Below are 25,029 nucleotides of genomic sequence, written 5' to 3' on the forward strand. Positions count from 1 at the left end.
AACCACTAGTCCAATTTCAACCAAACTTGGCAGGATTGATCCTTTGGTGAAGGGCTTCCAAAGTTGTTCAAAGAATTTCATTCCATGCAGAAATCTGGTTGCCATGGCAACCAAACGGAATTATAAGAATAAATTTAAAAAATCTTCTTGTAAAGACCCAAAAGGCCTAAGACTTAGATATTTTGCATAAGGCATTGTCTGGTAGACCTCTACCAAGATTGTTCAAATTATAGCCTTGGGGTCAAAATTGGCCCCGCCCCAGGGATCATTGATTTTCACTATATGTACTTATAGTAAAAACTTAAAATACCTCCTTGTAGAGACCCAAAGGGCCTAGAGCTCAGATATTTTGCAAAAGGCATTGTCTGGTAGACCCTTACCAAGATTGTTTAAATTAAAGCTCTGGGGCCAAATAGCCCCGCCCCGGGGGTCATTGATTTTCACTATATGTACATATAGTAAAAACTTAAAATACCTTCTTGTAAAGACCCATAAGGCCTAGAGCTTAGATATTTTGCATAATGCATTGTCTGGTAGACCTCTACTAAGATTGTTCAAATTATAGCCCTGGGGTCAAAATCGGCCCCGCCCCGGGGGTCATTGGTTTTCCTTATAAGTATATAGTAAAAACTTATAGTAAAAACTTTAAAAAAATTTTAACTAGCAACTTACAAATGCTAGAGGTTAGATATTTTGCATGAAACATTGTGAAGTGAACTTCTAGCAAGATTGTTCAAATTATAGCCCTTGGGTCAAAATTGCCCCCACCCCGGGGGTCATTGATTTTCAATATATACATATAGTAAAAAATCAAAAAATCTTATTGTCTGAAGGTACAAGGCTTAGAGCTTTAATATTTGTTAAATGATTTCATCTATAGGTACTCTACCAAGTTGTTCAAATTTTGCCTCTAGTGTCAAAATTAGCCCCGCCCTGGGGGCTATAGGTTTTTCTTATATGGAACCTTTACCAAGATAATGTTCAAATTATAATTGTTTGGTGGACCTGTATCAAGATTGCTTTGAATTAAACCCTTTGGTCCAAAATTTTGCCTTGCCCACGGGGTCAGTGACCTACTTTCTTGTCCTTTGATGTACAGCAGTGAAATTTTGACCATGTGCACAGTTTTAGTTGTAAAATTGAACTTTGATTTCAGATGACCTAGATTTTGATGATGTGACCTACTTTCTTGTCCTTTAATGTACAGCTATGAAATTTGAACCATGTGCATGGATTAAGATGTAAAGTGAATTTTGATTTCAGCTGACCTAGATTTTGACAAAGTGTCTTACTGTGTTGTCCTTTGATGTAGTCATGAAATTTAGGCTGTGTGAAATATGACCTTCACCACCAAATTCACTAGACTCGAGTGCATTGATATATTCCTACTCTAATCTTTTATTGAGTTTACAACAGATTTAACCACTAATCTGATAATAGGAATCAGATAGGTCAGGGATCTATGCATTATGGCAATCTTCAAAATTGTATAGAAACCAAAATAATCTGTATCTACACTACTATTTAGTGTTGTATTAATGCGGTGGCATAGCATTTTTCTCAAATGCAATCTTGTTGCTAGATATTATCAGAAAATAATAAGAAACTATTTGTTTTAAATGGACCAATGAAAATTGTACAACTTTGACTATATCAAAATAGTCACCTGTTTAAAATTGTGATAAATTTTTTTTCAAGGAAGTAACATTTTTATTGGCTACAGAGTTTTACCTCTGTCTTAGGTGTATTTAAAGCAACTATTTACATGATGTACCACTAAATTTCATCAGACTTTATGTAGGGGTCCCTATTAATAAAATCTTAATTTATAATCAAGTTATTTTCAAGTGATGACTGTAGAACAGATCTTTAGTAAGTGATACCAGCTGGCAGATCTAGAAAAGTTTCCATATTTACTAATTATAAAGTGGGTAAGGTAAACTGGCAGTAATGATTTGATGCTTTAACCATTTTGCCACCCAATTAGCGTACTTAGAAGTGACACCTTCAGCTTCCCTTTTTGTACACATCAACATGTACTGAACATATGTTATAACATATGGTGTAAGTTTTTTAAAATTGGAAAAAAATAACAGTTACTGTTGAAAATCATTGAAAAGACTGACACTTTTGTGAAATTTTCTACAATTTTTAGTAGCCTGATTTATCTTAAATAAATTCATCATAGGTGTACAGTATACCCTGCTGTTTGAATTTAAGTTTAAATATTCCTTGGTCCTGGAATGACTTGAGTGGGTCATATCGTTTTTATTGTTTTTTAAGAAAGATCAAGACTTGTTGAAAATGTTACCAACCTTTTAAAATGAATAAAATGTTGATAAAGAAATGCATTTATAGCTAAAATTAAATCTAAAACATAAATTTCCCCTTCCATTTATTATTGGCTAATCATAGCTTAACTATTGAATATTGGTTGTTCAGGGATATTTATAACTTTCAAAATGTTTTCATTCTAGTTATGTTTTAATGCAGTTTTTCAGCTCTTTTTAAAGGCAGTTGACCAGTGAATCCATTTATTCACTGGTGACTATAAAACACTTGAAACAAGTTTGCTATAACCAAACTAGAGCATTATTTGTAAGTTACTTTTGTGTCAAATATGCAAAGTTGAGCCCATATCATGGTCTTTTGAGGCAATAATTTAGTTATAAAATTCCAAATTTTAGCCCTAAAGTTTCTTTTATTTACCCTAAAATTCCTAATTTTAGCCCTAAAATTTCTTTAAAATTGCCCTAAAATTTGCCCTAATTTTTTGTCAGAAGGTGCTGGACAGCCTGTGTAAGAGAAGCAGGTGAAATCCAAGAATCGGTGAAAAATATAGCTTGAATAATTTACTTGCACCAGATAAAGCTTTTAGTAATATATTAGGTCAAATAGCTTATCCCTTTGAAAAGTTGATTATAAATTGATAAATTGAGATTCGGAGTAAGGCATGCATTTGATCAGCAGGTCCATTTGTTGACAGGATTTGAAGTACTTGGGAAAGAGCTATAAAAACCACCACGTTTATGTACTTTTATGGACTGAACGTGACAACAATATAACTTATTTAGATTGTTTTCTGTTTTGTTAAATAATATTTTGTACGAAAAGGTCATAGTAGCTTAACAGTTATCTGTTTACATAATTATTCCTGCACAAAAATACCAGTATAATGTCTAATTCTTGTTTTATGAACTAGACATCTGTTAGCAGATATAATGCGATGAACATGTTACAATCTCGTTGATCTGATTACTTGTATATTTATATAATTTATGCATCATGACACGTTATGTCACAAATGTTAATATCAGAAACAACAAAACATTTTTGTTATTAAAACAGGATAGTAAAAAACAGAATAAATTCTACGGTAAACCACATATGATATATACATATGTTATAGAAACATACATGTATTTTATACAGATATTTAGGCGACAATATTTGTTTAAAATTCAAACAATATTAATTTTTTTGCAAACTAAATTATTACGCTTTATATGTTTTAATGTGGCCAAGGACATAGACTGTTCCTGGTATATCGTTTCTCATATTGTCCTGGAAGACCATATTTTAAGGAAAGGCAAAATAGCTATAGAAAAATGCCCCCAACATCAGGCCTTTAAGGCAATAATTAAAATCACCACGTACATATTCTAACACAATACATGCGCTACTTGTCTCAACAACACTAAAAACTAGAAATATAATAGTTCTAATCAAACACAACTTTGGTTTCATATCTTTAAAGTTTCAAACGGCAACGGAACCTCTATATCTAACTGAATTGTTTCCTGAAATGGTTACAGTATCAAGTTGATAATAAATACATATTAATAAATGCAAACGTGCGCACACTGTATGACCTTAATTGTTTAACAAATTGCCTTTTGAAAATTAAATACATTTATAATCGGACAGAAAGAGAATTAAGTCTGCAGAAAGTTTTATGCTCGGTTCCAAGTTAACTTTAAATAAAATAGCCTCGACTGTGGTTTACAGGATACTCCGTGTTTAGTTTTTACTGGTAGATTGATAATATACCGTTGCGTTCATTTTTCTTGCTATGATAATTATATCAAAACTCTTTCTTAATGATTTGATTGACTGAATAATTGCAATTTATTTCTATTTGAACATAATTTTCTTGCTGCATTTGTTATGTTTTTGTCATTAAAATGATTATGTTTTTTTGCTATTAATACATAATTTATACGCTTTGTTCAATAATTTGTGATATTTCAACACTTTGTTCAATTAGACATTTAATTAAATGTAACACTCACAGTTTAAGTATGTTCTAATGTATAGTTAATTTAATGCAATTTGATGGTGTTTAGAGATGTGAATAGATTGCAGTATCGATGTTTCAACGCTAAATTTACATGATAAACTCTTTTTTAACCCTTAGTCTCTATTACCCGTGTGACCTGTGCAGACTAAGATCAGCTGTTCGCTATTTAATCTGTACTTATTTTGAATTTTCCCTACATATAAAGAATGGTTTAAGATGGACGTGTCCATGAAAGGTATTAAGCGGGGTAAGGATTAGTAAGAGGAAAAACAATTTATGTGTTGACATTTAGTTCTAGTAACAAACATTCACTGTTTGAAAATTTATTTATTTATTCTTGAAATAGTTAATCAAATGCTTTTGAGCTTGTATGTTGTTCGTCGTTTACAATCACATCATTACATTTATTCGATATTGTTTAGTTAACTATTTTTAAAACAAAACATCAACGCTAATATTACTTATGTTCGAGAATTTTATTATCTCATACACAGTTTTCTCAGTTTTAAGGAGGTCTGTGTTCATCAATTTTACATGCATGCCTTTTTGCAAGCCTTGAACGACTTGAAATTATTTCCATTCGATTCACACCCGCCCCAAATAAACATCTGACAACTTCTCGTCGTGTTGTTGTAGTAATATCTTTTCTTATGACCTTTGCAAGGACCAACCTTTACAGGGAGTGTACAAACGGCTTTCTTACATACTTTATTACATGTTTTCATTGAAAGAAAGTTATTTCCATTCGCCTCACAGCCACCCCACGTAAACTGTTGACATTTGTTCTTCAATGGGTTGTAATAGAATCGCTTAATGGCTGCTTTACATGGTCCGACTTTCTTAGATTCTAAACATGCACTTTGACTTTGACAAGGAGAATCCCCACATAACTCTTCACATTCCTTCTTTGTGATATAATTGTTCCCGTTACCACCACAACCACCGTATATAAACTCCTCACATTGGCATGTCTCCATATTGAAGAAGAAACGTTTTACATAACTTCTGCAAGGTCCTGTGTCTGGCTTTAGATTGCAAATGTGACATTTTTCTTTACCACAGACTCTGCGACATGTGGCAATGTTAAGAAAATTATTTTTATTTCCACCACAGCCACCATACAAAAATGATTTACATTTACAGTCGATTTTATCGTAATAATAACGCAACGTTCTCGCTTCACATGGACCAACATCTTTTGGCAAAAGGCAGGTTGAAGTTGGTTCCTCGCATTTGTTATAACCGCCGCAAGAATTTAGACATTCTTCTATTGTTTTAAAGTTGTTAGTGTTTCCTCCACAACCTCCCCAGATGAACTTTTCACATTGACATGTTTTTGTGTTGTATGCATAACGTGTTATCTTGTCATCACACCGGCCCACATCGGCTTGCAGATTGCAGAAGACTTTTGTATAACAATTGTTGTCACCACAACGCCTCTCACACTCTACCATTGTACTAAAGCGGTTAGCGTTGCCACCGCATCCACTGTATATGAATTTTTCACATCGGCATGTATTCATATTATATCCGTAACTAGGTATGTAAGCGAGACAAACTGTAGGTCCTCCACCATTTGGTTTGATCGGTAAATCGCAAATGTCAGTCTGGATGTTGCATTGAAAACATCCGCAATTAACGTTACACCACTCTTTAGTGAGAAAATTGTTTGCGTTACCACAGCCATTCCACTTAAATGGCTCGCACCTACAGGTTTTACTATTAAAGTACCATCTATCAAGATTCCAGTTTGTTTTACAGTATGTTACTGGTTTAGGCAATGCACAGACAGGGTTAGATTTCATAGGAACCTCGCACGATGCCTGGCAATGAGCGATGTCATTAAAATTATTTGCGTTGGCTTCACAACCTCCCCAACTGAATCTTTCACATCTACATGAAGATGCATTGTAAAAATATCTTGGATTGTTGCCTCTGCACGGGCCAACTTTTAGCGGTAATGTGCATGCTAAAATAAAGAATATCTATGTATGTAAAAACGTTGATCCGTTTTTTTATTTCAATAAATCATTTATAATGAATAATTTCATTTGAAGAAGCTTAGAGTGTATCATTCCTATGTGTGTACACTTCAAATAACGTTCTATATATATCCATTCTATATATATCTTACCAACGTAGCTCAATTCATTAAGGACCTATATATGGTTTAGATTATATCGAAAATTAAGATAAAACACTACATTTAGTTTGACAAAAAAATCAACATCTGAGTCAAAACGGCAGGAAAGAGAAAAAAATGTTGCTTTGTTCAATATACTGAAATAGTTTACCTGTTAATGGCTTTGGATTATTGATACAACACTTTCCACTTGCATCAGGATAATTTCCCTTGAACATACAAGTTGTGCCACTTGGACATGTACGACCAGCGATTGTTCCACAAATTCCACTCTGTCCATTAGGACATGTCTGATCTAGAAGTGAAATAGATATTGACTGTAATGCGCCACATGACAACGCTAATTTAATATCACGTATGCAGTTTTCAAATAGCACACAGACAATAAAATAATTTACTAATGATAATTTCGACAAAATAATAAACTCATTGTGAAAACATCTATGTCAGGGGTATTACGCCAGTAGGGCTTTCATGAACGTATTCGAGAGTGGAATCGAACAAAAATATAAACTAAATCTCTTTGTTATACTTTACATGTCTTTATAACCTGTATATTCGTTATTACCTAGTATTGGCTGTACACATTGTCTACCACATCCCACGCTACAACATTTTAGATTAGATGGACATTGACTATCCACCAAACAATATGGGTGTCTCACAAGACAGATGCCAAAACGATTGAAGATCGGACATTTTCCCGGCTTGTCTTGCCCTATAAGAGATGAAATGTTGAAAATATGACATGTTTTGAATTGATCTAATTTTCTTTTTTTTTGAAAGAAAAGAATAATCTATGGACTAGTATTTTCAAGTAATTAATCGCCATTTCAATTACGTATACGTTTAAATCTGTATTGAAATCTAAATACACTTACAGACAGTTTTTTTTTTCACTGATTAAAAATATAAAGATTATTCAAAAGTAAGTTTGCATTCACGTACAGCGTATTGATAATGCATGTACATTCTGTATATGTAGTTCTTATGTGTTAATTACATCTTTATTTCCGGACAAACTTATCAAAAATATTATGGTAACAAAATTTAAATAGGAATACATTTATCACACTTAACATAATAAATATTCCGTTTGAAAGATATATTTATTGATCAGTATATTGTACCTATATTGTACCTTAAAGTGTTTCCATTGAGCTTTTTTGACAGACGATTATTTTTCGAGATTATTGTTCCATTTGATGTAGGTCTAGCTTTTGTGATCATTCGCCGACTCCGTTTTTCCAGAATAATTATTGAAAAGCCTCTCAAATCGGTCTCGTATTAGCACAAAATTACAATTTTCAATTTGTTTGTTTTTATATCATCTTTCGCATATCTTTTTGTTTTAAGAGCTTATCTATGTAAGAAATTCAAATTTTATCTTTTAAAGCTTTGAGATCTCAGTGGAGTTCCTTTAAACTGTAACACCGTACAAATTGCAGGTGAAAGTAAAGGATGAATTTGAAATAAAATATATTAAATTAATGGAAAATCGTAAAAAAGTAAGGAATATTCTAAGAGGAAGCAAAATAAAAAATTACTTTGCTTAATCCATGTTAAACAAACAAGTACAAAAGTAACATACATGTATATAGAGTCTGTAATAAATTCTGTATTTTTCATATGTGGACAATAATCAGATTTTGAATGTGATTATAATGTATTATATATTCGCAGAGTTGTGTGGCGCAGTGATGTGAGAGACTGAGACCGCTTGAATTTATTTTCCCTTTTAAATATATACATACATGTACGTTTTTTGTATTAATTAATCAATTATTTCAACAATGTGGACCTGCGAACAAGCAAAGCCTGAATGTACCCTGTTTTAGCAAAGTGGTTTCAAATGACGCTTTCTTTGGTATTTTTTTCTTGGCATTTTTTGTTACTGCTTTTCCAAACGGAAACATTGTCATTAAGAAGAGATATGGAAAATATTTATGTTTATATTTATCATGATGTGTGCTTGTTTATCTCCTGTGATTAATTTTCTGATAAACAATAATTTATACTTTTGAACGTTTTACGTATAAAAAATATCAAAGTATGAAACAATACCGAAAACTACCTTTGCAGATCGGACAGCACTTATCTGGTAGAATTATAGTACCATATTTACAAGTAGGTACAGCACACAAAACGTGAGCGCACTCTGTAAATAGTATTATCAAAATTGAAGCTGAACTTCTTATTTAAACGCTTTTTACAATTATTCCCAGATAAGTTCTATGCGTAATTAAACTGAATGCTATTATGAAATATTGTGAAAACAAAATAATAAAATATTAAGGAAGTTCAATTATGAAACATGAAAAAATGCATTTATCGACAGTTCTGCGGCAATTTAGCTTAAAAAAATTCAGCTATCAATAGAGTAATTAAAACACTGATTTCTTCAATAAATGGGTTCCGTGGTTCCTTACCACCCTACTCCCTCCCTGTCCCCATACACACGTATTTTGTCACGTATTTCAGCATTGTAGAACTTGAGTGTTCGAATATTACTTTCTTGCTTTTAACTCTTTCGTCTTAAAATACACGCAATTTAGATTAGACAACGTGCAATGAACAGTTACGATGTTTGGGGCGTAATGGTTATGTTACTACTGCCATTCAGCCAACAATCCAGATCGAATATCATGACAACAAGTATATCATTCTGATACACCATTCAGGTTGATATTCAACTTATCATTCTAGTTCTATTTTCGGAGGAATGTCCTTTTACGTAATCATTCAGCATGCTTTTACTTTGCCATTTTAAGTTGAATTGGCTTTATGCAAAATTGCGTACCTTGGCTGCCCTATGAAATGTAAAAGGCCGGCTGCATGAAAGAGTGCCTTTATTGAATAGACAAGTACATACAAAGTGAACTTTCAATAGGGTGGGTAATCTGCATGCATAAAGAATTTTTGCTGGGTAACACATCTTCTGTAGCCAAAGTTTGTCTATTATTTCCATTAAAATAATTTTCATTCGGGTTTTAAGCCCAAGTCATGTGTCATATAATTCTTGTTTATAATTGTTTCTATCTATTTATTATTACATAAGAATATTTGATTGTAACATAACTTACCTGGTGGAGTCAGCGCTGTTGTCAATTCAAAAATTAGACAAGAAAACAAAATTAAGGTGAACATGATGTAACACGAACACCCGCACGAATTATGTATTACTTATTCCTTATAATTGCTGGCAGATTCCATTATTTATACATAGACGCTTGATTAATATGTTTGTGATGAAATGTCAACAGATACAATATGTTGCATTCTTTATGCAGATACGTTTTAGTAAAGGAGATATAAAGGAGGTATTAATGTCTGTACATTAATCAGATTACGTTATTATCTCTTTTTTTCCATAAAAATGTCTAGGTCGAGGATTTTGTATTTAACATTCCATTACTAGCAATAATTTTATCTGATATATGATTGTACATTCTGGTACATGTTCCCTCAGCAGTGAACAACGAAGGTTTTAGAAAACAAACGTCTGTAAATGTATGCTGTTGAAAACCTTACTGGGTGAATCTGGTCATTTATATATATGATACGATTCTTAGTATTTTCTTGATTTTTTAGCTCGACTATTCGATAAGAATAAGTAGAGCTATTGCAGTCACCCGAGCGTCGGCGTCGGCGTCGGCGTAACCACTTATGTTAAAGTTTTTGTAATAGTTCAAATATTTTCAAAGTCCATTGACATATGGCTTTGAAACTTTGCACACTTGTTCACCATCATGAGCCCAACCTGTAGACAGGAGGAGGTAACTCTATCAAGCATTTTGACAGAATTATGCCCCTTTTTCGACTTAGAATTTACGTTAAAGTTTTTGTAATAGTTCAAATATTTTCAAAGTCCATTGACATATGGCTTTGAAACTTTGCACACTTGTTCACCATCATGACCCAACCTGTAGACAGGAGGAGGTAACTCTATCAAGCATTTTGACAGAATTATGCCCCTTTTTCGACTTAGAATTTACGTTAAAGTTTTTTGTAATAGTTCAAATATTTTCAAAGTCCATTGACATATGGCTTTGAAACTTTGCACACTTGTTCACCATCATGAGCCCAACCTGTAGACAGGAGGAGGTAACTCTATCAAGCATTTTGACAGAATTATGCCCCTTTTTCGACTTAGAATTTACGTTAAAGTTTTTGTAATAGTTCAAATATTTTCAAAGTCCATTGACATATGGCTTTGAAACTTTGCACACTTGTTCACCATCATGAGCCCAACCTGTAGACAGGAGGAGGTACCTCTATCAAGCATTTTGACAGAATTATGCCCCTTTTTCGACTTAGAATTTACGTTAAAGTTTTTGTAATAGTTCAAATATTTTCAAAGTCCATTGACATATGGCTTTGAAACTTTGCACACTTGTTCACCATCATGAGCCCAACCTGTAGACAGGAGGAGGTAACTCTATCAAGCATTTTGACAGAATTATGCCCCTTTTTCGACTTAGAATTTACGTTAAAGTTTTTGTAATAGTTCAAATATTTTCAAAGTCCATTGACATATGGCTTTGAAACTTTGCACACTTGTTCACCATCATGAGCCCAACCTGTAGACAGGAGGAGGTAACTCTATCAAGCATTTTGACAGAATTATGCCCCTTTTTCGACTTAGAATTTACGTTAAAGTTTTTGTAATAGTTCAAATATTTTCAAAGTCCATTGACATATGGCTTTGAAACTTTGCACACTTGTTCACCATCATGACCCCAACCTGTAAACAGGAGGAGGTAACTGTATCAAGCATTTTTTTTACTATCAAGCACTAAGAATAGTCGAGCGTTGCTGTCCTACCGACAGCTCTTGTTTTGTAAATAATTATCAAAATGTTCCTTTACCTATCAAATACCCAATCCCTAAATACGTGTATGTTTTACATACAGCCACTAAAAGGGTGTACATCGTTTTCTTTTTAATATTTTAAACATCTGACCTTGTTTTGTTCTCTCAAGTTATAGCTGTTTTCGTTTGTTTATATGACGTTTGACTCCAAAATAAGCAATTGAAGTTTTGCAAGAAAGCCGCCATACAATAACGAATACGTTTCATGAAGTACATACAAAACATACTTTATATTACGACAGGTTTCAACTCTTTGCTGTGATTCATTCCACAAAAATAATATCAATACGTTTTGATGCGAAAAAATTAACCACTCAGGCCTACGGTCTTCGTGGTCAATTCCTAGCATCCAAACTCCAAAACCGGTGTTTAATAGCCGATAAACACCACACCGCAAAGACCGATGTTATTTCTTAATTAAATATAAGAAAACAGATATATTTTTGAATGATTTATTGCCTGTCATGCCAACATACACAAAGCAGATGGTCACAGTGTATGAACATTTGCCTCTCTTTGTACACAGTACAAACATATTCTATCATATTTTCCAACAGTAAACAACATTAACATGTACATAAATATATCAATTGTAAATGAATTGTACAACAATCTCTAGTAAAAATAAACACTTCTTTAACAATATTTTAATATAGTTTAATCTTTACCTGCTGAATTTGTCTAATGGATTTGCTGTTTTAAATTTGGAACAGCTTGTTTAAAGTTAAAGGGATTTCAATTATCAGTATTCAAAAATTGATCTACCAACCGTATAGAGCCAGGTCAGACTGCATAGATATACAAGCTGGTCCGGCTCTATACTGGTGACAAAGGTCCAGAAAGTTGAGGGTCACATGTTTTACTATATATCTATTTGTATAGAAATATATCTATTTATTTGTAAGTATCTTAGTACTAAAACAACCATATACTGATTTTCAAAAATGTGTGCAAAAACATTTAAGGTGGAAGACAATTAACCAAATTATCTTTTCAGCACTTATTTACCATTACAAGAAAATATACAGACATGTATATATAGATTATGGAAAATATGATATTATCTTCATCAAACAAATGTTAAAAACAAGCTTCATAAAAATTTTAGAGACTTTCATGATTAGTATATGTATAAAAGTAACAAAACTTTATTTGTGTTTTAGAAATTATTAACATTTTTATAGAGTAATTTATATCATGCATTTAATTTAACAAAGTTATAAATTAACATCCTAAATTCTCTAATTAATACACACCTTGCAAAATTTCCTTAAAAATTTTTGGGAGTGAGTTAATTTGGTAGAAAAAGAGATGTTATTTCATTATCAAATCAGTACTTAAAAAGTGATACTGGGTAACACATATTGATTATTCGTATCTTAAAAGAGTTCCAATTGTTAAATTACTTTTTCAGTTCAGACAAAATTTATATGTTTATTAAAGACCATTATATCTTAATTATTATATCCATTATCTACCAATTATGGTACCACTATAAGACTGTTACAACAAAATGTTTTAATTTCATTTAAATCTTCCAAGTGATAAGATAAACTAAATACTAAAATCACATTTTCAAGTTAAGTGATACAATCATTATTGTAAAAATTAAACATTCAAATATGTTACTTCGTGTTGTTTTATCATTATTTGATTTTTTGTATAAATTAAAAATACAATTGCATTTGAAATACAAATGATTTTGCCAAAAATTGGTAACAGAAAAGTAAACATTCCAGACAAATAAATATATCATCTAAGCTTACTGCAACAAAACTGATTATGAAGAAAAACAAAACAAAAAAAACAAACCCTCCTGCATTATAAGTTTATAAAGTTGGAATTACAATGTGTTTTTTCAAATACCACATTGATCTACACATTATCTCCATGAATTAAACATTTAACCAAAACCTCATGATATTTATCTGTATAGCAGTCACAGAAACTGTAAAGACACACAGATGAACAGACAGAAGTCATTGATATAACCATATTACCTTTCTGAGACAGAGGATTAACAAAATATTTGAGCCGTGTCACGACAAAACCAACATAGTGGGTTTGCGACCAGCATGGATCCAGACCAGCCTGTGCATCCGCGCAGTCTGATCAGGATCCATGCTGTTCGCTATCAGTTTCTCTACATGTAATAGAGTTGGTAAGGGAACAGCATGGATCCTGATCAGACTGCGCGGATGCGCAGGCTGGTCTGGATCCATGCTGGTCGCAAACCCACTATGTTGGTTTTGTCGTGACGCAGCTCATTTGTGAAACCAACAAGCTCCAAGCTGGATTGTTTATTAGGACTTGTCTGACACAATATGGTAATAATGATAATGAATAAGGCTTTATACTTTAATGCCTTTTGGAATCTGAGGTTTCAAAAACCATATCATACACATTTTTACTGCGGACTGGGTGCACTGTGTTATTTAAACAAGAAAATCAAGATATTTATCAATCTGTACTCAATATGTTCACTTCATGGTAGACAGACAAAGCAGCAATTATATACCCATTCCTTTACATGAGAGGGGCATAAAAAATCATAATGTAATGAAAGAGCAAAATATACAAATAATATAGATTCACAACACAAAAAATGGACCTGAATTATCTTATGAAAAGCAGTACTATTTTACAAAACTTTCTATGGATTTCTCGGTTATATTTATTTCATTGTAATATCAGAATGTCTTAACATCTGATATTAAAATGTAAAAATACATTTCTGAGGTAATTAATTATTTGAACAACAGTTTATATAGTTTAAAGTATTTACCTTTCATTGTACAAATAGTGATATTTTCAGCACTGTAATAAGTCAAATTAAAGGGAAAAAGAAGAAAATAAATTTGTGTGGCAACCGTTTGTAGTAATGTTAACAATATTTAAGTCATTGCATATACCACTAACATAATTTTATTATTTCAAAATAAATAATTCTACAATTCATACAATGTGTATACTGCATGTATAGATGGACATATCTAGGCATATAAATTAAGATATTTATATATTTATCATCACTTATTCCATACTGCCTTATGTTTGCCTTTTATTTCATCTTTAAACCTGTATATCTACAGCTACACTAAAACAACATTTATATGAAATATTACACAATTCAAAAGATGTTCTTGCCAATGATATTTTTTGTACATGTAACTTAAAACGTTACTAGTATATTTGTTTTAAAATGTTATACATTCACATAGCAAACAAGCATTTTATGTGTCATGAACATTCTTAATTAAACTCTAACAAAGCCAATGTACATTAACAATATTTATAATGATTTAAATTAATTTCATCATCAGATCTGTCAGCCAAAAATGGTATACAGCAATCTCTGGTCATTAGCTAGGGCCCATGGTGCTCATGAATAAATTACTTCACATGAATAATTACTCACATGAAAAATTGCTTATATGAATAACTGCTAACACATATCATCACTCATGAATAATCACCCAAATCAATATTTACCCACATGAATAATTGCTCATATGAATAATTGCTCATATGAATAACTGTTCATATGAATAAATGCTCACACAAATGAATAAATGCTCACAAAAATAATCACTCATGAATAAATATTCGAATGAATAATTGCTCATATGAATAATAGCTCCTCACACAAATAATCACCCATTAATAATTATCCAAATGAATAATAACCAATATGCATAATCACTCATGAATTATTTCTTATATCAATTATCACTCATATGAATAATTGCCCAAATGAATTATCGCTGAGAGAAAAAAACATGCTCATATGAATAATTGCTCACATGAAATACATTATCATTCATAAAAATAATTGCTCATGTGAATAATTGCTCGTATGAAATATCATTCATAAAATAATTGCTCATATGAATAAATGCTTACATGAAAAATCACTTTTCTGAAAATTTGCTCAAATAAATAATTGCTAAAATTAACAATCAAACACATAAATTATTGCTCACATGAATAAATGATTGCATGTACATTTACCTATCAAAGACATGACTTGATTTTACTGTCACTATACCCATACTAATCTTGTTAAAGTTCATATTAACTACAACATACTCTCATCTGCTCAAAACAAAATAAGGCAGTGAAATAATTAACAACAAAAAGCTTAAACAGGCAAAAAAAAAACAAAAACAAACACAAACAAAAAATAAAATAAGCAAAAACAAAAAATACACTTCCAGAAAAACATGTATTTGTCACACCACTATAATGATTATGACCTTGGATATAAGAAAATGAAAAAGTGTCCACTACCTTTCTATTTAATAATTAAAACGCATTTTATCATAATAATTTGGAAATAGACAAGATAAATCCTAGGGAACAGAATGACATATATGATGGTATTCGTTGTTCAAGTTCTCCTGGTTTCTCTACCAGTACTGACTTGTTCTTTCTGCAAATAATTGTCAGCTGCTCTACATAAATAATTTCACTATGCAAATCTTATTAGACATATTATTGTTAACCAAATTGTCACAGCATGTCACATGATGTAGCTTGTCCAAGGCTTAAAGTCTCCTTTCTAGACTTATAGGGAGAACAAATGCAGAGATACATTTATGTTATAATGCAAGCATTGAATATTCTTTCTTTTATTTTACACTAGTATGTATTGTATTAGATATGACACTATCCAATTGTCAATTTCAACAATATCATAACTAGATAATTCTGAAATTCTACTTCTAAACTGAAATCTCTGAGTGCATTGTTACTATAAATGCAAAACTAATACTATAAACTGGTATTTGTAAGTTATCCTATGAACAAAAAGGTAGTATGTACATTGTATGTACAAAAAATATATATAAATACCCTGTATGGAAGTGCTAGTCTGTAAGTCTTAAAGTATAAAATACTAAAACATAAGTACATAATAAATGGTCTCTCCTTTTGTTACTTAAATTAAATTTTGTTATTCAAAGTACAAAATAAATGTGAATACAAAACTCTGAATAATACAAGAGGTCCTTAAGGGCCATGGATTGTTAACCTGAGAAACTGGGCAAGAACATCATTTATTTCACCTGAAGTTGTACTATTAGTTTACAACTTTATTCTCTCAATGTTTAACTCGGCTGACCAAATCTTGTACACAACCACAAAAAGGGGGTGATATTCATTTTTCTTCGAAGGCTACTGTTTCAAGCAACTACATAAAGATTGTAGCTATTTAAGTATGATGATAATACCAGTCATATTTTTGTGGTTAAGATAGAAATATCTCTCCTATTGGAACTTGCCCAGTAACATCATTACCACCCATCATCTAGCATGCTCCACCATGACTTCATTCAAGTTGTAAATTCATACGCTTTCATATGAAAATAGTTAACAGATGAAATGAGTTATCACGGGTAACCATCCAGTAGCAAGCCTCATAACCATCTATGGACAGGTCCACATTGGTACCTCATTTTATCTGCAATTATTTTCTAATAACAGCATATAAATTTACAACTTGAATGAAGTGCCGAATGTCAGATTAAATTACCAGTGTGTGTAAAACTATCAGTAAAGAAAGTCTGACATGCGAGAAAATGATAATCCAGAAATCCCGCAATAATTAATGATGGTATGACCATTAACGGACGAAGACTGACCACAATACATAAAATGGGCCAAAGAAAAATAAGTTAAGTTTACAAAACAGATGTTATTAACATAAATAATTTCTAAAATCTGATAATAAATATTTATATATAAAAATTTCTCTTTGATTTTAGTAATTTGATAACTGTGATACCGGTGGGTAAGTTATATATGAAATAAATACTGATACAAAACAATAACATAGAATATCTTTTCACTTAAACTGAACAGATATAAATGCATTACAAAAATTATAAAATCTATATACAAAATGTGTAAATATAAAAGTTCCTTTATATTTTCAAAAGTTAGCCTTAAAAGGTTTTAACAAAAAATATTAACTTACTTACAAATTACAATGTATACACATATTCAACAAAAAAAACACAAAAAAACTGTAAACAATATTTTCAATATTGAAATATAATTATATATGTCAATAGATAAAGTTTGGAAAGGATCTATTTTCATACATCTATGATCTTTGGTTCAAGAACTGTAAATGTTATTTCTTAAACAGTGTATCATCAGAGATTCATTTTTCTTTAACTCCTCACTAAAGTCAAACAAAAAGTATATCTATACATATAACAGGAACGTATCACACCGGGTGATGGAAAAACAGCACTTATATAAATAACTGTATCTAACAGTTTACATAAATCTACATGTACAGATAAAGTGCCAATTAAGAGCTCATATTAGTGAAACAAAGAAGTGCATAAATTCTTCCTTCAAAATATATGTACATTTTTTTATCTTTTGAGAGTCTAAAAATGAAGCTTTTTCACATTTAATGAACATTTAGAACATATTCTAAAATTTTTCAAGACTCTCATGTTAGATGTCTACACATATTTTACAAAATATTTTTTTTTTCTTCAAACACAAAAGTTCTGATAAAATTCCCCTATAGATATAATTATGTAACTAAATCCAATACTTTATATCTGTGTGGTAAATATTCAAACATATATAAATTTTTTAATCACTGATTATATTTTATGATAATAACACTTATCATAACACATGTATATCACACTTAAGTATATCATCATGTTATGGCACACATTGAACTATTCACATATCAATAGCTTGTATAAACTTGCTCGTCACATCACTTTACTTTGTCATTTCACTTAAATACATCACATCACTTTACGTATATATTAGAATGGAAAGTGTTGAGCCAACACGGTCTCTATTGATGCTACTTTCATCTTGTAATAATTCTGATGGTGGTGAAGTACTGGTGTGTACAGTTTTAAATAGCAAACTAATCCTATAACTATTCTATAACAAGCTTTCCAGTAGACAGTAAAATAACATTTAATAATTTCACTGTGAAGATGGTAACAGAATCACATAAATATTTGAAATTTTACAGAATTGATATTCAACATAAACACTGAGACATCATGAGCTGATGACATCATGATTATGACCTCATCATGTAAAACAGCTAAAAATACAGTCAAAATGACTTAAAACCACAAAAAAAACATGGGATAAATAGAAAACTTGTTTGTTGTGCATGTAATATCAAACCATATTTCACTCATTGACACCAGCTGGAATATATTCATGCCACTCATAAAAATATTGCATCATGTGATCACTCTGTGAAATATATTTTGATCTTACATTAAAAGAGTGTAATCTTTCTATCATTTTATAATAAACATAGGACTACTTTTATAGCCAATCACTTTGAAAATAATGCTTGTCAATCACATTAATATTATAACATTATCACAAAATGAACATGGATTAAATCTTGAACATTTAAAACTTCTCTAAAGTAAGTTTATATGGGGAAACGCCCAAATCATGATGTGTCGAGAGAAAAGACGACCAGCAGAAGCATTCATCTTTCACCTTTACCTTGAAGTATATACAAGTGATTGATATTTTCAATAACAGTTTCCCTTTCTTAGCATTAACTTATTTACATATGAGGGAAAAAATTTAATGAACACGTAACATTACTTCATTCATTTTGGCGAGTATAGCACAAGCATGGTTTAACATATAATTCTCATCATTTTATCTCCAGAACACAAATCCTTTGTTTGAACATTGTATCTTATCAGGCAAGTATTATTTTCTACACATATATCTGAATTTTACACTATGCAATTCTTTTGAAAAACTCAAATACAAAAATTACCCAACATTTCTGTTCCTTAATATTTGTCTTGGTTTGTTATAACAAAGGAAACTACTATGTAAAATGGACCAGCTTTGTGTCCTGTGTAAAGGAGAAACCTAGTTTATCACTACACAATCTAAAATAAGTTAAATACTATGTCTGTTGTACATTTGAACTCACTCTTTTTTCAAAAGATCCTTTAAATTCCATAGCTTGCATCCAAATGGAAGTATAGCACATAAAATATACTAGAATTAATGTCACAAAAACCAATAATATTGTTTTATTTTTACACATTCTAACCTGTGCCATTTTTTTCTTTGTAACGGTCAAGGTCGCTGCTATGGCAACAAGAATTAATAGAAGTATGACTACTGTTAACTGGCCGCCTGCTTGTAACACAGCCTGAAATAATAAAATACATACAATACAGTTGTAATTTCAATATACATCATTTCTACCATATAAAATAATGCAAGTTTAATATAAAATATATACAAATTGCATTGACAGGTCATAAAAAAAATCACAAAAACATGTTGTTCAAATCTTCTTCTAAATGATTTTGTTTGCCACAGATATTTTCTTGAGATCAAAATTTCAAGAATTTGTTTTTCAATTAGATTACTAGGTAAACTAGTTATGGAATTCAACTTCAAACTACATTCCACTTGTCCTTTTCAACAATTACTGTTGGTTCGATTTTAAGTCTAATATTCAAAAGATACAATAAGTTGCTCAAAGCCTTGTAGCACAATTCAATTGAATGTACAGTAGAACTTTGGTAAGTCGAGATATCAGTCTAAATTTAATGACATTATTTCAAGCCATTGACGTTTTCAAGTGATTTACAGAAGGCAAAACAAAAGCAAAAAGCTTATAGGAAAAATATCCCATGTGATTATCATGTGACACCCAGCCTCAGAAAGTAATAGTTTTTATAAAGATTAAATAGTGGAAAAATCTGGACTTTCTCTACATCAAATCGGGAGAAACAACTAACAAAAGTTTGACACACAGAAGTTCTACTGTACTAGGTTACACAAGACCTGGCAACAAAATTCATCAATCAAACTACAACAAAATAACAGCCTTTAAAAATAAAAATTCTCATGGTACTGAATAGCGGTTTTTAAGACAATGAAAGTTAAAAAAAAATGTATTAAAAAGCTAATCAAGTAATTATATTAAAGAAAATGTACCACAAATATAATGACACCAAGTGTTTATATGTCACAAACCATAGCATACATGCCATTCTTTACCAATTTAGGAAAATATTACAGATTATTATGTAAGAGGCACAAGAAATTTCATGAAGACACAGTCACTAATATCACACCATATATTGTAATACATACAGCACAAAGTACATTAAAATCTGTCTCAATTTTGTTGGAGGGTATCGGTTAAGAACCATGTTTGTAATTACTGGTTCTTTAAAAAATATTTGTTTATAAATGCACCATCCAAATCCAAAACTTATTTTATTAGCAGCTGATAAAATCTGATTAAATATAATTTTGTCTCAATGTCATCATAATTATAATAGAATTATAGTCTTATGTTGAGGCGTATATACTTTTATTGGACTTGAAAAAAGTTATATGACTTTTATCAGATCCAAAAAACTATATATTGACTGAAACTTAAGTCTAAAATTTCTATATTGTATAATGATTACAAGTGTATGTATTTATTTCTTTAAGATTCAATTTACCACTATGTTTCTTCATAAAGCAGTGATATTAACAAGAGCTGTCGGAAGGACAGCACGCTCGACTATTCTAAGTGCTTGATAGTAAAAGAGCCTTAATAATGTTAAATATTCTAAGTTCACAAAAGGGCTAATTTTTTTTTTATAAAATATGAAATTGTCCCAAAAAAGGCACAAACCCTTCAGTAGTTATGGAGATAACAGCTTAGAAGCAAAACTTTACCATGAATTTTTTAAGTTGAAAAAGGGAAGAAAAATCAGCCTAAATGCAAGATAGAATTATGGACCTTTGTCAGTGACCTACAATTCTGACCCTAAATGCATATGTGAAGTTTTAAATAAATATCTTTAATAGTTATTGAGATATGTAAAACTTGCATTTAAACATTAACCAAGAGACTAAGTAGAAAAGGGGATATGAATCAGCCTTAATGCAAGATAGAGTTATGGAACTTGGTCAGTGACATACAATTATGACCCTCAAATTATGACCCTAAGTACATGTGTAAAGTTTCAAGTAAATATCTTTGAAGACCTTTAACCAAAATCTCTAAGTTTCAAAGGGGCAAATAATTCTGCAAATATTGCAGACAGAGTTATGCAATTTTGCAAAATGATGTACATTGTTACTATAAAAAAGTATTGTAAATTTCAATTGAATATCTCAAGCAATAATTGAGATATTTGACTTTACAAAAAAACTTTAACCAAAATTTCTAAGTTTCAAAGGGGCATAATTCTGTCAATATTGTAGGCAGAGTTATCCAACTTGTCAACGTGATGTACCTTGTTACTATAAATAAGTATTGTAAGTTTCAATTGAATATCTCAAGCAATAATTGAGATATTTGAATTTACAAAAACTTTAACCAAAATTTCTAAGTTAAAAAGGGGCATAATTCTGTCAATATTGTAGGCAGAATTATCCTACTTGTCAATCTGATGTACCTTATTACTATAAATAAGTATTGTTAGTTTCAATTGAATATCTCAAACAATAATTGAGATATTTGTCTTTACAAAAAACTTTAACCAAAATTTCTAAGTTAAAAAGGGGCATAATTCTGTCAATATTGTAGGTAGAGTTATCCAACTTGTCAATCTGATGTACTTTGTTACTATAAATAAGTATTGTAAGTTTCAATTGAATATCTCAAACAATAATTGAGATATTTGACTTTACAAAAAACTTTAACCAACGCAGACGCCGACGCGAACGCTGACGCGACTTCAATAGCTCTCATATTCTTCGAATAGTCGAGCTAAAAATCTATACTTTATAGACAGCATCTGTAAAATATGTGTGCGCTGTTAAATGCACCGAGTCTACTTGTAATATCAATGCTTATCAGTCAATCAGAGCAGCCCTTTTATTAATGGTATGCTAAAGACATTAAAGCTGCATGCCCCCAGATTCTGTTATCATATTCTAACAACATGCCAAGTTTAAAGAAATTGAACAGTTTTAATTTTGCTTATATGTCTATATGAAAACTCCCAAAAACGTCTTTAAAAAAAAAAAGTTAACAATTTTAATACCCAGGCACCTTAAAAAACATGTTTATGATGTTGTTTTTTAAATTGAGAGTGGGGTTAGGAGAAAAATCCCACATAAGAGAAACTATGTCAATAAACCATGAAAGCATGTCATTGGTACTTTGTGCTGATGTAAACTAAAATTCTTATAAATAAATAGAAAAATTGTGTGTAAAAATGAAATAAACAATGTTAGAATCTTTTCAAGCATACACATTAGCATATTTCTGAATAAATATAGAGGCTAGGAAGCATATATTTCACATGCAAATTAGTCATGCAGTTTGTAATGCTAAAATACCTAAACTGTATTAAAATACATTTTCTTAATGTAACTAATTATTTACTTGTTAAATGAATAACTTATTAATTTACAGCAGGTCACATTCCAAGAAAATAGTGAAGTTACAACACTCAAGCATTATATAAAACAACAGTGTTAACATGTTTTTAAAATTAAATGTACAAAAGAAATCAGAAATAAGCAGTGTTAATAATGTGTAAAAATGAACCCAAAGGTGACTAATGTGTAAAAAAGAACCCAAAGGTGACTAAGGATAAATAAATTTGGTTAGAACAGCACATGTTAGTATTGTATTACCGCTACACAATACCTGAGAACAGTCGGAAATTCTCCCTCCCTTTTGCTCAAACTCCACCTTAATATTTTCTACCTCAAAACGACTCTTCTCATTGTATCCTGAACACTGTGCCTGCGTACAGTTACTGGATGTTTCATTCACACTCTGTCTTCTCTTTCCCCTCCGTAAACAGTAATCTGGACCACTTATCTGACCAACACCCAAACCTCGACTAAAATATAGAAATATGATTTTTTATGACAAATTATTGGATTTTGTAATAATTTTGTTACATATAGGTGAATAATATTTACACCATTATATAGGCATAATTTATTATATGCTACAAACAAGAAACAAAACAAAAAGGATGAGAAAATTTATCAGAAACCCTGTATCAAGAAGGCATGCACAACTTCATACATGTCTTGCTATTTTTGTCAGGACTGCTTTGAAAGATCAATTAAGACAATTGCAATGAAAGAGAAAAAGGCTAAAGAATCTGCAATCAAACATTTATACAACCTCCTCATCAACATATCTAAATGTACATGATAGACTATCAGAGGGAGAGGGATTCTGGAAATAAAGAGATAGGTCTGAAGAATACAAAGGTATACATTTCTACTCCTTTGTTCTTAAAATGACAAAATTCTTGAGTTGCAAAAAATTAAAATGAAATTAATATTTTCGGCATAATTATGTCTTTTTCAAAGATCACCACTCATTTCACAGTCATAAAAAACAAATAATTTTCAACTTGTCGGTATATCTTAAACAATCGTTTCTGAAGAACTGAACTCAATTTAGGCCATAAATTAACATAATACATGTATATATATATATAACTCCGTCCACAGAGAATGCTGGTTATTTCGATATTTTCTTGAATGACCATAAAAGCAAGGGTTTAACCAAACAAGTATATATCAAAAAAAGGGTTTAACCAAACAAGTACTATAAAATTTGGTAGATTTAATCAGTTTGGTGAACACAATTTGGTGAAAACAAGAATATATGTCACATCAGTGATGCTGAATTCATTAAGCAAATGTCTATGCATAGTACCAAATGAGAGAAAGTAAGCAAATGAAAGTGTTGATATCAGCTTAATTGATCAATCATCATGAAGACCAATTCTTTCCATTATTAAAACTCAAAATAACAAGAGCCACCGCCGGGCGGGGGCAACGCTCGACTTTTTACTTTTTCTAAACGCAAACATAGAAAGGTTTGAACATATATTGATGTTTCCTTTTTATAAATTTAGTTGGTCTGTCTTGTCACATTAGTTTTGTTTATATATTTTGTATATATATGAATAGAAACATTAAGCATATTTCTAAAAATAGCAACAGTACGCAATTTCTAAAAATAGCAACAATGACGCAATTTCTAAAAATAGAAAAAATGACGCAATTTCTAAAAATAGAAAAAAATGACGCAATTTCTAAAAATAGAAAAAAATGACGCAATTACTAAAAATAGCAACAATGACGCAATTTCTAACAAAAATGACGCAATTTCTAAAAATAGAAAAAAAATGACGCAATTTCTAAAAATAGCAACAATGACGCAATTTCTAAAAATAGAAAAAAATGACGCAAATTCTAAAAATAGCAACAATGACGCAATTTCTAAAAATAGAAAAAAATGACGCAATTTCTAAAAATAGAAAAACATGACGCAATTTCTAAAAATAGAAAAAAAATGAAGCAATTTCTAAAAATAGAAAAAATGACGCAATTTCTAAAAATAGAAAAAAATGACGCAATTTCTAAAAATAGAAAAAATGACGCAATTTCTAAAAATAGAAAAAAATGACGCAATTTCTAAAAATAGAAACAATGACGCAATTTCTAAAAATAGAACAAAAATGACGCAATTTCTAAAAATAGAAAAAAATGACGCAATTTCTAAAAATAGCAACAATGACGCAATTTCTAAAAATAGAAAAAAATGACGCAAATTCTAAAAATAGCAACAATGACGCAATTTCTAAAAATAGAAAAAAATGACGCAAATTCTAAAAATAGCAACAATGACGCAATTTCTAAAAATAGAAAAAATGACGCAATTTCTAAAAATAGAAAAACA

The 25,029-nt window shown here is 30.7% G+C and overlaps 2 protein-coding genes across 10 annotated transcripts in view; both read right to left on the minus strand.

Annotated features, from left to right (window-relative positions):
- Positions 1 to 4,654: 4,654 nt before the first annotated feature.
- On the minus strand, positions 4,655 to 9,705 carry LOC132750415 (papilin-like). Of its 2 annotated transcripts, XM_060740391.1 has the most exons (5): positions 9,527 to 9,705; positions 8,518 to 8,601; positions 7,012 to 7,161; positions 6,595 to 6,738; positions 4,655 to 6,269 (listed from the first exon to the last, which is right to left on the minus strand). In XM_060740391.1, the coding sequence occupies exons 1-5, from the start codon at positions 9,588 to 9,590 to the stop codon at positions 4,831 to 4,833; spliced, it is 1,881 nt and encodes a 626-aa protein (XP_060596374.1). In that variant the 5' UTR covers positions 9,591 to 9,705; the 3' UTR covers positions 4,655 to 4,830. The 2 variants fall into 2 exon arrangements, with proteins under 2 accessions (XP_060596374.1, XP_060596375.1); XM_060740392.1 differs by lacking the exon at positions 8,518 to 8,601 and having other exon boundaries at positions 4,662 to 6,269; positions 9,527 to 9,704.
- Positions 9,706 to 11,753: 2,048 nt separating this feature from the next.
- Positions 11,754 to 25,029, minus strand: part of LOC132750412 (uncharacterized) — a 74,695-nt gene continuing 61,419 nt past the window's right edge. For 7 of the 8 annotated variants that reach the window (XM_060740384.1, XM_060740382.1, XM_060740383.1 and 4 more), the window contains 2 exons: positions 22,966 to 23,164; positions 11,754 to 19,503 (listed from right to left, as the gene is read on the minus strand). In XM_060740384.1, coding sequence (XP_060596367.1) covers positions 19,252 to 19,503; positions 22,966 to 23,164 — 451 coding nt within the window. In that variant the 3' untranslated portion in view covers positions 11,754 to 19,251. The remainder of the gene's footprint in view (positions 19,504 to 22,965; positions 23,165 to 25,029) is intronic. The other variant, XM_060740389.1, reaches the window with a different exon arrangement.

The sequence above is a fragment of the Ruditapes philippinarum genome, unplaced genomic scaffold (genome assembly GCF_026571515.1).
Source record: "Ruditapes philippinarum isolate M1 unplaced genomic scaffold, ASM2657151v2 ctg400_1_1_1_1, whole genome shotgun sequence".
Classification (NCBI taxonomy): Eukaryota; Metazoa; Mollusca; class Bivalvia; order Venerida; family Veneridae; genus Ruditapes; species Ruditapes philippinarum.